Raw genomic sequence first — 18,867 nt, 5'->3', positions numbered from 1 at the left:
CTGTGGTGCCCTATATTCAGAGGCACAGACTTGAGCATCCAAGTTCTCCCCAGCCACCCCCACAGAACCCTCTCGGCTACTGACATCTATCACTGGGCAAATGAGGGTCCAGGGAAGGATCAGACTGATTGCCCAGATGGTAGATGGGGGCAAAATATCCAGCCTTTCCTTACACAAATCTTTTGAGTGTTAGCTACAAAAGTTAGCTTTGATGCAGAAAGCAAAGACAATTTTATGTGTGTTACTATGTGCTGGAAGAAACAAAGAGGGACAGAAGGAGAGGGAGAGAGTGAATCTTAAGCAGGCTCCATGCCCACAGGAGAGCCCAATCTCAGGACCCTGAGATTATGACCTCAACCAACTGAGCCACCCAGGTGCCCTGGGCTTCCCAACTTATAACCTTCAGACACAAGGTTGCATTTGATCCATGAAACAAATCCAAGGGGCACTGATCCTCACTTTACTTATGAGGAAGCAGAGATTTAATTGTCTAAGGTCACAAAACTAGCTGGTGATAAAGCCTGCACCTAAACCCAGGTTTTCGGTTCTAAACTCCCTGAAGATTAAAATGAGAAAAAGCATGTATTACATGAACACTGCAATTAGGAGACTGAACAAGGCCATGTGGTCCTCACAGTCACAGAGCTCTGTTCCCAATAATCCCGGCAATGGGTCCTGAGCACTGCCAGGTGCACTGGGAAGGTGCCTGGCTGGAGGGTAATCCTTCATTTGTTCATGCAGCAAATATGGACTCGAAGACCTACCAGGTGCCAGGCTATAGAGGGCCTGAAGGATCAGGAAAGATGGGCAAGGAGGCTCCATATCAGGGTGGGGTTGGAGTTGAGGTGTGGGTGGCAAAAAATGATAGAAAGAAGAGTTTATGTGAAGATCCTAGAGGAGGTTCGGTTGTCTGTAGATGAGAGGCAGCAAGGTGATGAGAGGTAAGGTCAGAAAGGGAGGCTGGCATGGGATAAGGAAGAGCCTCGGAACCAAGTAGCCCAGTGCAGCCTTCCTCCAAGGCAAAGAGGAGCTCCTGGGCTGCAGGGAATCACATAATCTAACCAGCCTCCTGGAAAGACCAGTCTAGATTCAGCATGGAAAGAGGACTGGAAGGGAACAGAGCCGAGACTGGAAGAGTAGCTGGGAGGCTGCTGAATGTTCCTGGGGGCCTGGAGTAGGGTGGTGCCAGGAGAGCAGGAAGAGGAAGGCATAGGACACACTGTGGGGGTAGAGTCCAGTGGGTAGAGTCCCAGTGTGGGGCAGATGGGAGAGTCAAGGATGCCTTGTAGCTTTATGGCTTGGGAATCCAGGTGGACAGGGGTTTTTCCCTGAGGTACAGATCCATAAGGCACAGGAGAAAAACGTTATTATAAATAAGTGCATGTAACACACAATGTGGAATTTACCTAAAATCCAGATGTTCTCAAATACTTTCAGGGAAGAATAATGAGCCAATTACAAATGAGGGCTAACTATTAAAAGCAAGCTTTAATCGGCAATTCAAAGAAATTATTGCATATAGCAAGAGTGACAAAACTATGCATCTTTTAAAATATTCTAAAATTTAGACTGATGATTCCTCAGTGAATATAATCGATTTTTATTGTATGTGATATTTGTTTCCCCAGCTTTTTGGTGAACACATCTCTGGATAGCGGACTTAAGAGGAATGGAACAATAACCTTGATACAAGTCTTATGCTGTTATTTCCTTCACTAGGCTAGCTTTGGCTGGGTCCACCATCCAGCCCAGAGGCAGAGCTTGCAGGCTGAGGAAATTACAAACAGCTTCCTGGATACTCTCTCTTGTATATGACCTCCCATTTGACTTTATTTTCATCTGTTGCATATTATAAAAAAGCGGTCCTCAATTAAGAGCTGAGGCTGAATTAATTGCATCTGGGGGTGGGGGCAGACGCTCACTAATGCTTTAACAGGTTGATAGCTAGACTTACACAGCAATACATTTGGAAAGTGATAAATTTTCTCTTTTTGATAATAGCCTCCTGCTGAAAGGCAGCACCGTTCTTTCTATGTTTGGCATGCTCACAAATGGTAAGAACACCTTTATATACAAGAGTAATTAGAAAGGTGGAGAAAGAATATTTTCTGACAACCAACATACCCTATGAAAACATTTCAGAATGTGTAGATTTGTAATACTTAAAACTGAGAATTCAAAAGAAAGGGGAACAAAATAGTTTCTGTGGTCTGCAAAAACCGAAGAAAAAAAACTTCAATGCTACTTCCAACTCTTAACAATTATCTTGGTGGTCTCCATTTTTGAGCTATAACTTGTTAATCTGTTCTTGACAATTAAGAAGAGCAATTAAGATCTTAAAAAACATTATTTCAACCCTAACTGTGATGTAAATATTGCCATGAAACCAGCTAGCTGTATTAACAATTTTTTTTTCAAACTTTTTACTTATTTCCATCTAAATATTCCTAAGAAATAAGGAGCCTGGTTAGGGTAGGGTGGGGGGTGGCCTCTGTGAGAACTCAACTTAGCCTGACGTCATGTCTATATAGTTAGAGAAATATGTCTGGGAAGGATGGGGAGCAGAAATGGTATCTTTCATCTGGTCCAAGTTCAAAATGTCCACCATGTTTTAAGAGAGGGAAACACCCCACCCTACACCACAGCAAATAACCTATCATGGTAAAATTGTCAGAATATTAATTAATATGGTAATCTTTCTTAATTTAAGAACAAGGAATATTTTGTTCTTTGGCTGTTCTGTGCTCTGAAACAATCTGAAACTTCTGAATTGATGTGAAGGCTGAATTATTTTCTGCTGTCCAGCTCAATCTTTGTTGAACATCTATTATACATGAGGCTCTGTTGTAGACACAGGGATACAGAGTATAAACAAGATTCAGTTCTGGCCCTCAAGAGCTCAGTCTAATTTATAGTAAGACACTCGATTTATTTTTAAGAGATCTCTTTTCTTGCCCTTGGCATTAAAAGGTAAGAGAAAGATTTGCCCTGAGCAAATAGAATGTGCCTAGAAATTTGATGAGGAATTCTATTTGGACTTTAGAGAAGGTAAAATATACCACTATGGAGTGGGAATAAAATTATACCAAGACAGTTAATATTTGGGATTAATGACAGAAGAAAAAAATAGGAGAATAAAGAAGATATTTTTATCTTCTTTAATATTTTTATCTTCTTTAATAAAGAAGAAATAAAGAATAGTATATTCTATTCAATCTACACAAAATTAGGTACATGTGAAACCTCATATGGGTGAAGTACATAAATTCTGATTGACCTTTCTAAGGTAGGCACACAAGAAGAACATCTAAATGTCCCACCCCACTTCTGTGCTACACACTTTTTCTGGATAATGGCACTATTAATATTCATAAACATAGTTACTGATAAATATCACTATGAAAATCAGATTCTAAAGATAGGAATTTTGTGACTCTTTAGACACACAGGGCAGGAATGGTGTTTAGCTGGATCAGATACCTCAGGTGTATAGAAAGGCAAAATTTTGTGATTTTCTCCTCATCTATTGTCCCTGTTTACTACAGAGTATACCCACCACTTGTCTAGCTTGTCTCATCTGCTATCACTGGGAACAGTGAAAGCCAATTCTGCATCAGGTATAGTAAGCCCATGCACTTGGACTACAACTCTGTTTAAACAGCAAACGAAGAGAGAAAAAAGGTTGTCATGTAGGTGGACAAGAATGAAGGCGCATGGGAGGGGGAGGGTGCTATTCAGTAATTCTGGAAGATTTCACCCAGGATACCTTCCATGCAGATCTTATGGTCATGGAATGGTGCCAAAGAACCGCCTCCAGCGACAGAATACATTTCCTAGCACATCACAGTCCTGCAAAAGCGTCAACTCTGCTTGCAATCCATGTCCAAAAGGGAAAGTTCGTCGTGGTTCTGCTTTCAGCATATCTCAAGGACTAATTAAATCCTCATTACTGCCTTCTAATTATTCAAATACTATGGGATTACACTAGGAAGTCCCTGCTGGCACCCCAGATGAAAAGGGTTAAATCACCTACGTCGATTCTGAGAATCCAGATCTAGTTCAGACCTTCAGAAAACCACCAGCATTACCATGAATATTTAACTAGACACCACTGTGAAAATTAAAAGGGAATTCAATTAAAAGGTTTTCAAAAAATTAATTCTGACCTCTCTACATCTGTCCAAATAAATAAGCCTTCTTGAAACGTTTTCACCTAATTGCTAATCCAATAACTAGAAGGGCATTTGCTAGTTTCATTAAGCTTCACATTTTACGGGGGTTAAAAATGCAATCATTTTAATGTTAATAATAATTATACTTATTTATCTACTCAGATGACTGAGTAGATAGTCCCTCCAAGCCCTTGTGGAAAACAGGGCAACACATTAAGAAGCTATTTGCTACTGCTCTTCTCCAATTTTAGGATATATAAGGTGAAGATTATACAAGAAGCATAAAAGTAACCTAAACTTGTTAGCTAGAATTTTCTCATAACATTTATTTTAGTATTTTAGCATTATCTGGATGCTTCCTCTAATGCCTTAGGTCGCATAATTTATACTGCTGGATTTTTTGGTGAAGGGCTTTAATAGCAATTCTTCATGTTGTTATATGAGGACTACAGAAAGAAAATTTATGATAAAAACCAGTGGCAAAGGTGTTATAGAATACTGAACTGAAGTTTTGACCTTTCTTCTTTTAAACTTATCTCAGTAATGAAGCAAAGAATTTGAACTTTTTCTTTATTCGGCTAGTAGGAAGTTTTAGCACCACACAAAGTGTAAACAGGAGATGCTAACTGAGGTGCTGTATGGGAGAGCAGATGAGAGTATTAGAGACACTACAGGAGAGTAAAGAGCCAATAAATATCTAAAATGTTTTCCTTCTTTTTGTACCTGGGGGCAATGGACATATCCACATTTACTTGCATATATACCTTTTATGGATAGAAAATAGAAAACTGCAGAAAGTTATGTTTGCCTACATACGATGTGTGGAAATGGATTTGTGATCGATGGCCTTAGACAAACTTGATCCCAGAACTACCAGGTCAGAGGGCGCTGCTGGGCTACCAAGTATCTGGGCAGCATACCAACTCTGCACCCAATTTTGGGAAGAAGACATGGCCTTGCAAATTCCAGTATGGTTCAGATCCCAGGACAGCTTCATGTTTGCAAAATTCTTAACAGAGTATATAATTTATTAATACACATTATTCCTGAACAGGAATCCCAGAACCAAGTGGGAAGGAATAATAATAGGGCAAGAGTTCAGCTTCCTGAGTTTACAGGGAGCCAGGCTTCAAGGTAGAGTTATTGGTACTGCTGTCTTACCTAAGGACTCTGGGGAATATCCAGAAAACCACACCTCCAAACAGAAGCAGGCTGCATCTCTTTGTGCAATTATCTCCAGGCAAGTGTCTTTCTAGAGTTTCTGCTATTAAAGAAAAACTATCCCCTGTAGATACATTAAAGAAGATGTGTGTAACTGGAAACTTACTCTCCTATCTTACTTGTTAAAACGAAGTTAAGCATAAAAGGAATTGCTCAACTTGGTTATTTTGGTACTTAGCAGTATAGAAGCTATGTTCTTATCTATCAAGGTCCACAGTTTCTGAGAGAATTTTTTTTTTTAATTTTAATTTTTTTTTGAGAAAAAATTTTTTTTAAAGAAGATATGGGCAGCCTGGTTTAGTGTCTGCCTTTAGCCCAGAGCCTGATCCTGGAGACCTGGGATCATGTCCCACGTTGGGCTCCCAGCATGGAGCCTGCTCCTCCCTCTGCCTGTGTCTCTGCCTCTCTCGGTCTCTCTCTGTCTCTCAAGAATAAATAAATCAAATCTTTAAAGAAGAAGAAGAAGAAGAAAATATGAACTCACCAATATACTTTTTCCCCTCTCTGCTTCCTTCCTCACTTCCCTCAAGAGGGGTGAGGGAATATATCAAATGTAAAGATATAAATTATTTTTCAATACATGGGAGACAACACAGGGGGATTTTCCAGCAAGTGTTTTCTCAAATCTACTTTGCACTGTAAATTCTGTTGGTACATACCCAATGATGATGTCTGTTTCATCATCAGACGAGAAAAATGTTATATTCTATCAAAGCATTGTAATGATTGTGTCATTTGCCACTGAAAACCTGATCAAGTATCATTAGGAACTAATATCTCTTTCTAGATTTTAACAAATAACAAAGCCATTTAAAAAAATCCTTGCTATCCAATTCTGGAGAAAATTTAAGTCATGCACGTGCAACAGTATCGTTTACCAGCTCTTTGGAAATACTAGGTTTTCTTGCTTAGGGGACTGTCCAACCAACAAAAGGCACACAAAGGGACACACATAACATCTTTAGCAGCCTTTCAGAGAAAGTTTGGGAAACATGTTCATAAAAATCAATTCAGATTAAGCAAATTATAAAATGTGTATTTGCTATCTGAAGGAAATGGTCATTGTAACTACCCAGATTGTTATGTATCCATTACAAGTTACTAAAACCACACTACCTATCATGAGGATAATTAGAGGGGGAAAAAACCCCACACATATCTATATCATGGTTTTTATACAGTGACACCAGAAGAAAACTCTAGATTTTGTTTACCAATATATTTGTTTGAAAGTTTTTAAAAAAGATTTATTTATTTTAAAGAGTAAGAAAGGGGCAGTGGGTGGGGAGGGAGAACCTAAGCAGACTCCATGCTGAGCATGGAGCCTGACACGGGGCTTGATCTCAGAAAATCTGAGATCATGACCTGAGCCAAAACCAAGAACTGGATGCTTAACAGATTGCACCACCCAGGCACCCCTGTTTAAGTTAAAAGTTTAATTTAGCTATGCTTCCTCATCGTGTCATTGTTGTTCACATTTGGCTTTCTACATTTTCAAATTTCTTAAACATGTATCAGTTGGAAGAGGTTGCGGGACATGCTGCTGGAAGATCTAGGAGAGGTTTCTCTCTTTTAAAGGTTCTTAGCAATAAAGATTAGAATTGCAGGGTTTCCAAATAAGGAACCTCTTGTCCTTGAATGCTTGCCCAAGAAGCAGGACTCCACTGATGGGAATGGTGTTACAGGATTATAGTGAGGATTAAGGGAATGCCAAATAGTTTCTTCATCTTAGTTCTGGGTCTGGCCTGAGCAGGTTTTCAGTGCAAGACAATTACTCTGATCCTTTATTTTTTCCACTTCCCTGACCCAGCAACACAATGTAGCTCAAGGAGTTTGGAGAGAATTCCTCCCTGTATGGTGCTAGTACGCTCTCCATGAACTTTGAACTGTCTTCCAGATGACCAGAAGCCCAACGAGTTAACACAGAAAAAGGATGTAAGGTACCAGACTGGTTCACAGGGGGTTACGGTGGAAAGTTTAGAGAAAAAGATGTACAGACCACACAATTATAAGAGCATATTATGGTATCTTTATAAGGCAGTGGTTCTCAAAGTATAGTCCTCTGATCAGCAGGATCAGCAATAGGTGGGAACTTGTCCAAAATGCAGATTTTAAGCAGCCTACCACAAGCCCTACTGAGTCAAAAATCTGGGGATGTGGCTCAGAAATCTCTTTTAACCGTTCTCCAGGTAATTCTCATACACTCTGAAGTTTGAAAACCATTAACTATCCCATTATTAAGACATATTTGTAGTATTTCAATAAAGGAATTAATGTGCTAGCTATATATTAAAGTATAATAAAAAGAGTTAAATATGTAGAGATATTAGAAAATAAATATCTCATTTTATTCCTACTAAACATTCATTTCAACACAAATGATATGTAGCTAGGGCTAACCCATCTTTTTATTGGCATTACTTTCTAAATAACGAGGTGCTGAGTTATTAAACATGAAATAACTGAAATCTTATAATTCTAATGAGAAGCAAATCGTCATCTGTACAACTCATACAGGAATAATTATAAACATGAGGAGTTGGGAACCTTTAAATAGCAGCTACCAAGCCAGCACTTCTGTCTTCTGGGTGAGCATGGGGGAGGAAGACTGAAAGTGGCATGCTCCCTGGGCGGGAGGGGTGAGCCTCCAGTCACGGGCAGTAGGAGGTCCCTTGGCACAGCACCAGGTGGTGCAGTAGGCGTGTAAACCCTGGTCCACACTATTCTGAATTAAATCACCACCAATAAAAGTAGCTTCACTACAGAAGGAGAGAAGTAGACAGAGCTAAACAAATGAAGGCCAAAGGTCTCAGCCAAGGCAATAATATGTGGGGTCAACATGCCCGAATGAGCTGAAGATCAAAGCGGACAGATGTGGGACAATCTACATGTTCACGGGCTTCAGGAAAAGAAAGTCTTCTTTCTTCTGGCTCTGACACTGACTAGCCTCTGAGAATGAGAAAGTCCTATGGAACCTCTCTGGTCCTCAGTTTCTTTATTTGTAAACTGAGGTGAGTGGACTCTACAATCTCTCAGGTTGGCTCTAGGTTCTAAGATATTACAATGATTTAATACAAGGTCTTACTATGTGTTTAAATCTTTACTGTTTAAGTATCCTGGGATAAATTATTAATCAAAATGGTTAAACATACACACACTCTAACATTTTACTTCATTAGGACCAATATCCAAGTTGCATCATTAATAGTCACTTTTACACAGCTAGATCAATTGTCAGGCTACAGTCATGTATAAACTATGCTTCATGGTGCTATGTGGACATTTATACTCATTGGGTCTTGAACTACGTTTGGTAAAACGTCACCTAATCTGCAAGAAAGTATCCTTCTTTTCCATATTTGTGGTTGTATGTATGTTTTTATTTTGTTCATCTGATGAAGAAACAGAGTATTCTTTAAGAATCATCTATAAGGAGACGCACAGGTGACCAAATTCATGTAAGCCTTACATACTGAAAACACAAAGATATAGAAGATAGGAACTGAAGACTAACCTCTTTCCTGTGGCATTGGTGACTGGCTCAAGGCAGGATGGGAACTGGATTCTGACTGGCTCCCAGGTGGCTGAGGAGGCATCTGACTGCCTGTAAAACAGGAAGGGAAGTGGGGATGGGGAACCATCTACGTTAATATTGCAATTGTGTAAAATCAAGACACAGTTTCATTTATAAATCTTAATGATTACCAAAGGAATGGCCCCATATAGAAAAAGATATCGCATGCTATATATATTGCCCCTTTCTGGTAAAATGAGGAAGAAACATAGATAATCATTTTCAGCAAATGACCCCCTGAGAAGTTTCATTTCTTGCTGAAGGAGTTCCCAAACTCACAAATAAATTAGCAGCAGAAATCTGACATATGTTTTAATGCATTTAACAAAATCTAAGATTAGTAAACTGAACTCCCCCTCCTGAGTTTAAACTAGTTTCTAAGTGGCCAGGCATGCATAATGGCCAACAAGTTTTCGTTGGTAATATTTATTCAATGTAGAAATATCAACCAATTTCTAAAAAGAATCTTTATAATTAATCAGAGATATTACATAAACACAGATGACCTCCATGAAAAAAATGTAAAATATACTATAGGGTAGCCCTGGTGGCTTAGCGATTTAGCACCAACTTCGGCCCAGGGAGTGATCCTAGATACCCGGGATCGAGTCCCACATCAGGCTCCCTGCATGGAGTCTGCTTCTCCCTCTGCCTCTCTCTCTCTCTCTCTCTCTCTCTCTCTAATAAATAAATCTTTAAAAAAGAATAAAAAAACATACTATAAAATATATATATTAGCACTAAAGAGAGACATATTATTCTGTACCTCTTTTGATCTTTATTTCCAATAAAGCAATAGCATCTATTAACATCTATTTGATTTCCATTTATTTAATGTGTACTAAGTTGTTTTTTCAAACTTTAGTGTAAGCTCCCTGAGACAGGAATCTTTAATCCCTTCATTAGCATAATAATAATACAACTTTGTTATTTAATGGCTCTTAATCTGAGAATATGAATTAAGGGAAAAGATACTTATTATTTTTATTAATTAAACGGAGACAATGAGTCATGTAAAGGCAGGAGAAGGGATTTTGAAACTTAAGAATCACCAGAGTACCTGAGTTCTCCACTCACTTTTGGGCTCAAAGGTTTAGATACATTTTGACTAAGGATATTATTGAAGAAGGCAGTTGAATTTAGCACAATCCTCAAGGGGCTAGCTCTCAGGGCATGAATACCCTGCTGTTTTATCTTCTAATCTCCTCCTTTGTTAAAATAAACTGAAAGACTAAAATATACAAATAGACACATCTACATGGTGTGCACACACATACGTGCAAGCATATACAGGTCTCCCCGCATAGCTCTTGGGTTACCACAGTCTATGATATTGCTAGGTCAAGCTAACTGCTTTGACATCACAGGACCTACTTCTCTACAGTTCTGTATACTGCTGCAAGAATCACAACTGAGTAGAGAAGGAAACTCATGTATTGAAGATTACCACCAGTTCACTCGGTGAAGGTCATGCTGCAGATTCTGGTGATTTACCCTGAACTTCTACCCTCTCATGTTTCTAACCAATGGTATCTCTGTTAGGCCAGGCAGCCTGACTACTGACCAGGAGGAGCAGGGTCCCCTGAGTCTCTCAGGACTGTCACTCATTACTAATTCTAATAAAGGTTGTATCTGCGACAGCCAGAGAGGCAGGAAGATGATTTTCCATTTAGATAATACATACACATAGTTGTTAAAATATAATGATAAAAAAATCCTGAAATTGTTTTTGGGAGTTTAAGCTTCTCACTTTTAGAAAAGAGAATGTATGTGAAACCTCTGAAATGTGGCGCTGTGAAACCACCAAGAGTAGCTCTTAAGTTATAGCCACATCTAGTGTATCAAACACGGAGACAAACGGTCCAGCCTCTATCCAGCCATTCATTTTACTCCCAGACATTTGTAGTAAATTAGTGTTAGCACCAAATAATTACACGTAAAGTAAAAAAAAAAAAAACAATATTCTGGCTGAAAACAATTTCAAGGATAAGCACTAGTCATCAGCTTCGCAGTGGACACACAAAAGTTGCTGTGTCTACTCAGGGTCATGTGCTCCCTATGAAATGCCCTTAGGCTCCCAATCTGCAGCCCATTTAGAAATGGAAAGCACTCTGCAGCCAAATCCTGACTTTTTAAAATGTCAGTGGGGAATCAGCTGTGCTAAGACAGTAAGTGCTTACATTATAATGATTGTTTCTGTATGACAGACCAAATTCAGAGCCTCGTGACAGCATAACAAACAGTAATTCTACGTTAATACAGGACACCACTACTTACACTATGCACGCCCAAGGCACTGCTCTCATGTACAATATATCAAGTAAAAATAAAAAAGGCCGTAAGAAACCCATCTCATGAATTCATAAAATACTGCCATATCCAAGCAGCACTACTGCCTGTCTGGTGCAATCCTAAGACAACACCCCTTTACAGCAATGAGAAAATTTATTATTAAATCTATCCTTTAAAGAAACGAACAAGAGCCTTTTCATGGTAAAGACAGATTAGAGCAAACTGCTTTATGTTCTCCAAGTGCTTTTACCCCCTATCTTTCCACCAATCGTTTCATAGTTGCCAAGAAATAACTTCATCCTCAGTATGTATAGGTAGAAGCACAGTCATAGTAGACAATGAATCAGAAAATATGTCTGAGAAATATAACATAGGATTTGTGTCCATGGTCCGTATAAAGAAGACAACTCAGAGCTCCCTGAACCAAATGAATTCAGTAAATACCCTCAAAACCATAGATTTTTATAGGACATATGTTTCTTGTAAGTAAAGCTTTTTAAACAAAATTTGGTAATTATTTTAAAGGAGAATATTGCCATGCATAGTGAACAAACAAACTTTATGGGAAGGCTTTAGCATTAAAACAGAATTTTGAAAGAAAGCCATTTCCCCCTTGTCTATGTCTATTATGATGCAAACACAATGGAAAAAACATTACAACTGGAAAAAACTATGCTGAGTTAGAATAAATCCCACCACTTTACAGCTACATATTTATTCTCCAATGACCCTGTACACAATATTGTGCAAAATCTTGGTGCAACAAAATAAAAATGAAGGATTAATAAGTCACCTGAATCTCTTTTTTTTAATTTAATTTATTTATTCATGATAGTCATAGAGAGAGAGAGAGGCAGAGACACAGGGAAAGGGAGAAGCAGGCTCCATGCAGGGAGCCCGACGTGGGACTTGATCCCGGGACTCCAGGATTGTGCCCCGGGCCAAAGGCAGGTGCTAAACTGCCGAGCCACCCAGGGGTCCCCGTCACCTGAATTTCTTCTGTTGCCAACTTAAAACTCTCAGAAGTCTTTACCAAGATTTTTTTATTACAAACTTTTAATTAATTTTACACTTAAAAGTTACAAAAGCAGTACACTGAGTTCCTATATATCCCTTAGCCCATCTCCCTTAGTGTTCACATCTTATATAACCATAATAGAATTATCCAGAAGCATTAACATGGTACCATACTATTAACTAAAGATCTTACTTGAATTTCACCATTGTTTTTCTTCCATTCTAGGATCTCACATTGCATTTAGCTATTTCTCCCTGGTCTCCTCCAGTCTATAAAAGACCCTTAATCTTTCCTTATGTTTTATGACCTTGACGTTTTGGGAGAATACTGTTCATGACATTGATCGGCTTCATTTCTCGTGCTATTTACCCTGATTACTTGGTAAAGGTCGGTGTCTAGTAAGTCCCTCCAATATAAAATTACTATTTTGCCTTTTGTAGTTGTATCTTAGGGAAGATATTTCAGACTATGCAAATCCCGTGTCTCTCAAACTTGCATGCACTAACTTCAGCATCCATTACAGACCCCTAACATTTATTATAGTAGTTTGTAATAATGACTCTTTATTCTTTCTTTCCTTCTGCATCTATTAATGGAAATCTATTGTGAGGAAGAACTACCTCTTCTTCCCCATTTATGTATTTATAAGGCTATTTCTTTCTATCCATTCTTTCTATCCTGTAGAAGACACACTACAGGACGACTTCCAGCAAGTCACATCCTGTGTAATCCCCATCTCTTGACTGAGGACAAAATCTGTGATTTTGCTTTAACCAAAGAATATAAAAAAAGTGATGAAATATCACTCCTAAAATTATGTTCCATGGCAAAGCTAGAGGCATTTTACAAATATAATTTAAGTTCCTAATGGGCTGGCTGTGAGATAATCAAAAGGGTGATGATGCTGTGTAGATCTGACTTTCAAAGAGGACCCAGGCTTCTCTGAGCAGACCAGTGCTTCCAATGGCCTTGAAGAAGTAAGCTCCCGTGATATGAACCGAACCACATGGCAAGGATGAACCGAACCACGTGGCAAGGACAGGCAGCCTCCAGAAGTTGAGAGCCTCACTTCTACAACCCTAGGAAATTAATTTTTCAAATTAATTTTCCCAACAATCTGAAAGAGATGGGAAGCAGATTCATCCTAGTTTAGCCTCCAGATGAGAAGACAGACCATCTGACACTTTGCAGCCTTATGCGGCACTGAGCAGAGGACCTATCTAGGCTGTGCTTGGATGCCTGGCCATGGAATTGTGAGATAGTGTATATGTGTTGTTTTAAGCTGTGTGGTAATTTGTGAAAACAAAAAACTATTACTCTCATAGATATTTATTTTATTCCATGGGTAATATCCAACATTGACATTATTTTGTTGCTAAGTTGTTCTAGCTTTGACCATCAGAAGCTCCTGCAAATCCTTAGTTTTTAGAATCATAAGATACTGCAGGCTATTTTGCATTTTTTCTGACCCAGACCTGTGATCAACCACTTCTCCGAGGAATGCTATTTCTTTTTACTGGAAGATGATGCTCACAGACTAAGACCTGGGCACTAGGTCCGCTCATTATTTCTGGGATGTTATTGCTTCTAGATTGTCTCAGTGAACAGAAGTAGGAAATATATGTATGTACACTAACTTATATGTATATGCATATGTATGTTTCGGTATTATGTGTGTAACCATGAGCTTATGCAAATACCTCAAATTCCAATCCAAAATTGGAGGGTATATTTTAGCCTTCCCTTAGTTATGATTTCTTTCTACAATAGTAAGAAACCCAGTTCTCATGATCTAAATTCATTTACCAATTTGTTCAATTCTATTATACACACAAAGTAATTTCAGTAACATCATTGTGAAAAACACAGAGCCATTGTTAGGACTTGTAATCCATTTTGTGTTCCCCTTCACACCTTGATTGGCTTTAATTGTTTTGATATTTTGGGGGTATGTGAAACACTTCTATGGTTCCATAAGTCACAGCTATCCAGAAAGATACATGCAGACATGCCCCTCCTATTTTCTTTTCCCCTTTCCACTTCTTTCCCAGTTGTCCTCTATAATAAACAATCTTTTTAGGTTTTGGCTTATCTTTGCTATTTATTTTTTATATAAATGAAAGGACAGCAGTGTATTCTATTTACTCCTTAGTTGAAGGATAGAGTATCCTAGATATCTTTTGTGCTTTGCTACTCAACAGCATGTCCTGAAAAGTACTTTCCGTAAGTTTGTAACATTTTTCATTTGAAGAATAGGTACATGGTACTCCTTTATGTGAATATTCCATAGTTTATTCAACCACTTGCTTACATATGGGTATTTAGGTTGTTTCCCATCTCTTACATATGTATTTTCTTGTGTGAGATCTACCTTGAAGTGGGATTGATGGGGCAAAAAAATATGTAAATTTCCCTCTATGAAGTTCTGAACCAATTTAAATTCTCATCAGCAATGTTGGACAAGTCTAACTCTCTATAACTTAACAAAGTATGTGGTCATTTAAAATATGTCATTCTTATATGTGAGAAACAGTATCTGAGATTTTTTAATTTGCCTTCCTGATTCTGAGTGAGTTTGACCACTTTTTCATTTTGAGAGAGATAAAAATCTCTCTTCTGGTTAATTGTTTGTTCATATCTTTCCCACATTCTTCAGCCTGGTTTTTTTAGCATTTTAGTCTTGAAATTTTTAAGAATTCTTTATCTACCAGGGATTTTAGCTCTTTCTCTGTGGTAGAAGTTGTGAATATTTTCTTCTACTTTGTCAGTTGTCTTTCGATTTTTACAATGGGACTTTTTTTTTTTTTTGTAAAAACAAGAAGTGAAATGTATCGATATTTTTATGGCCTCTGGATTTTGTGTCCTAGTTAAAAAACTCTTCTCTGGATCCAGGTTAAAGAGGAATTTATCTCAGTTTTCAAGTACATGAATGGTCTCATCTTTAATCTACTGGCAGTTTATTTTTGTGTGTGATGAGATATAGATCAAATTTTATCTTTTGTGATCAGAGCTTAAGATCTACTTCTATAGCATGTTTTAATGTTAATAAGGCTAGTTCCTAACCCTTCAACTCACTTTTTCATTTTTCCAACATAGTTATTTTTCTATATGAACTTTAGTATCAATTTGTTCTTATAAAATAGCTTATATTTTTACTGGGATTGCAATGATATTATAGGTTAATTCAAGGAAAATGAATGACTACTGAGTTCATCCTGTTTAAGAACAGGAGACGACACATCTTTCATTGTTCGTGTCTTCTTTAGTTTCTTTCAAGCACATAAAAGTTTTGGGCATTTTATGTTATGTTTATTTTTGAGCATTTAATCTTCATTGTTGCTATTACAAATGGATTTTCTCTAACAGTATGTCTTTTAACTGTTTATTGCTTTGTAGAGGAAGGCTGTTCCTTTTATTTTTCATTATGATAAGAGTATTCTTTAATCCCTATCCTCATTTTCTCCCACCTCCTTACCTCCCCTGTGGTAACCATCAGTTTGTTCTCTGTGGTTAAGAATCTGTTTCTTGGGCAGCCCTGGTGGCGCAGCGGTTTAGTGCCGCCTGCAGCTCGGGGTGTGATCCTGGAGACCCAGGATCGAGTCTCACATCGGGCTCCCTGCATGGGACCTGCTTCTCCCTCTGCCTGTGTTTCTGCCTCTCTCTCTCTAGCTCTGTGTCTCTCATGAATAAATAAAAAATAAAAAAATCTTTAAAAAAAAAAAAAGAATCTGTTTCTTGGTTCTCTCATGGAAAAAAGAGAGAACATTTTTTTTTCCTTTGCTCATTTGTTTCTTAAAGTCCACATATGAATAAGATATGGTTTTGTCTTTCTCTAACTTATTTCTCTCTGCATTATACTCTCTAGCTGTATCCATGTTGTGGTAAGTGGCAAGGATTCATTCTTTTTTGGCTGAATACTATTCACATCTTCTTTATCCATTCATCTGTTGATGGACATTTGGGCTGCTTCCATAGTTTGGCTATTGCAAATAATACTGCTATAAACACAGGGGTGCATGTATCCCTTTGAATTAGTGTTTTTGTATTTTGGGGGTAAATACCCAGTAGCAATTCCTTGATCATATGACAGTTCTATTTCTAATTTTTTGAGGAACCTCCATACTGTTTTCTACAGTGACTGCACAAGTTTGCATTCCAACAATGTATGAGGGTTCCTGTTTCTCCACATCCTCATCAATACCTGTTATTTCTTGTGTTGATTTTAGCCATTCTGACAGGTGTAGCATGGTATCTCATTGTAGTTTTGATTTGCATTTCCCTGATATGAGTGATGTTGAGCTTCTTTTCATGTGTCTATTGGCCATCTGGATGTTTTCTTTGGAGAAGTGTCTGTTCATGTATTTTGCCCATTTTTAATTGGATTGTTTTTGGGATATTGAGCTGTAAGAGTCGTTTTCTTTTTGTTGTTTTTTTTTTTTTAATTTTTATTTATTTATGATAGTCTCACAGAGAGAGAGAGAGGCAGAGACACAGGCAGAGGGAGAAGCAGGCTCCATGCACCGGGAGCCCGACGTGGGATTCGATCCCGGGTCTCCAGGATCGCGCCCTGGGCCAAAGGCAGGCGCCAAACCGCTGCACCACCCAGGGATCCCTGTAAGAGTTCTTTGTATATTTTGGATGCTAACCCTTTATCTGATACATCATTTGCAAATACCTTCTCCCATTCAGTAGGTTGCCTTTTAGTTCTGTTGATTGCTTTCTTCACTTCACAGGAAGTTTTTGATAATGTCCCAATAGTTTATTTTTGCTATTATTTCCCTTGCCTGAGGAGACACATCTAGGAAAATGTTGCTAATGGCCGATGTTGGAGATTAGCACCTGTGTTCTTTTCAAGGATTTTTATGGTTTCAGTATGGTATAAGATAATTGTCTGGCTTCATGCTTTTGCATGTGGCTGTCCAGTTTCCCAACACCATTTGCTGAAAATAGTATGATTTTCCCCACTGCATATTCATTCCTCCTTTGTCAAAGATTAATTGACCATATTATTGTGGATTTATTTCTAGATTTTCTTCTCTGTCACATTGATCCATAATCTGTCCATGTATCCATGTATCTATTTTTATACCAATACCATACTATCTTAATTACTACTGCTTTGTAATGTAACTTGAAATTTAGAATTGTGGCACCTCCAGTTTTATTTTTCTTTTTATAGATTGCTCTGGCTATTTGAAGCCTTTTGCAGTTCTATACAAATTTTAGGATTGTTTTAGTTATGTGAAAACTGCTTGTTGGCATTTTGATAGGGATTGCATTAAATCTGTAGATTGCTTTGGGTAATATAAACATTTTAACGATATTTGTTCTTCCAATCCATGAGCATGGAATGTCTTTCCATTCTTTGCTTTGTCTTTAATTTCCTTCATCAGTGTTTTATAGTTTTCAGAGTTTAGGTCTTTCACCACTTTATTTCTAGATTTTATTGTTTTTGGTGCAATTATAAATGGAATGGTTTTCTTAGTTTTGCTTTCTGCTACTTCATTATTAATGTGTAGGAATGCAACAGATTTCTGTATATTGATTTTGTGTCCTGTGACTTCAGTGAATTCATTTATCAGTTCCAGTAGTTTTTTTGATGAAGTCTGCAGAGTTTTCTGTATATAGTATGTTATCTGCAAATAGTGAACATTTTATTTCTTCATTATGAATATTGATGCCTTTTATTTCCGTATGTTGTCTAATTGCTGTGGCTAGGACTTCCAGTATCATGTTGAATAAAAGTGGTGAGAGTGGACATATTTGTTCCTGACCCTTGGGAAAAGCTACTTATACCCCATTGAGTATGACATTGGCTGTCAGTTTTTCAAATAAAGACTTTATTAGGTTGAGGTATATTCCCTCTCAGCCTACTTTGTTGAGAGTTTTATCATAAATGGATGCTGTACCATATTACATGCATTTTCTGTGTCTACTAAAATGATCATATGGCTCTTATCCTTTCTCTTATTGTTGTGACATATCATGTTGATTGTTTTGTGAGTACTAGACCACATTTGCATCCCAGGAATAAATCCCACTTGGTTGTGGTATATGGTTTTTTAAATATGTTGTTGGGTTGGCTAATACTTTGTTGAGGATTTCTCCATCTATATTCATGAGAGATATTGGCCTGTAGTTCTCTTCTGTTGTGCTGTCTTTATCTAGTTTTGGTATCAGGGCCTCATAGACTAAATTTGGAAGTTTTCCATCTTCTTGTAGTTTTGTAATAAAGAAGAATGGGTATTAACTCTTCTTTCAATGTTTGGTAGAATTTACCTGTGAAGCCATTAGGTCCTGGACTTTTATTTGTTGCTAGTTTTTTGATTACTGATTCAATTTCATTGCCGGTGATTGGTCTGCTCAAAGGTTTTATTTCTTCCTGTTTTAGTTTTTGGAGACTATATGTTTCTAGGAATTTATCTGCTTCTTTTAAGTTGTTCAATTTGTTGGCATATAGGTTTTCATAATATTCTTTTACAGTTGTGTTTCTATGGTGTTGGCTGTTATTTCTCCTCTTTCATTAGTAATTTTGTTTAGGGACTCTTCTTTTTTTAATGAGTTCAGCTAGAGATTGATCAATTTTGCTG

The 18,867-nt window shown here is 37.8% G+C and overlaps 1 protein-coding gene across 11 annotated transcripts in view; it reads right to left on the bottom strand.

Annotated features, from left to right (window-relative positions):
* ARID1B (AT-rich interaction domain 1B) overlaps nt 1–18,867 on the bottom strand; it is a 434,837-nt gene that overhangs the window by 83,952 nt on the left and 332,018 nt on the right. For all 11 annotated transcript variants that reach the window (XM_072828796.1, XM_072828832.1, XM_072828804.1 and 8 more), the window contains one exon: nt 8,908–8,997. In XM_072828796.1, the coding sequence (XP_072684897.1) occupies nt 8,908–8,997 (90 nt within the window). The remainder of the gene's footprint in view (nt 1–8,907; nt 8,998–18,867) is intronic.

This window comes from Canis lupus, chromosome 1 (genome assembly GCF_048164855.1).
Source record: "Canis lupus baileyi chromosome 1, mCanLup2.hap1, whole genome shotgun sequence".
Lineage (NCBI taxonomy): Eukaryota > Metazoa > Chordata > Mammalia > Carnivora > Canidae > Canis > Canis lupus.
This window is presented reverse-complemented; position numbering and strand designations above follow the sequence as displayed.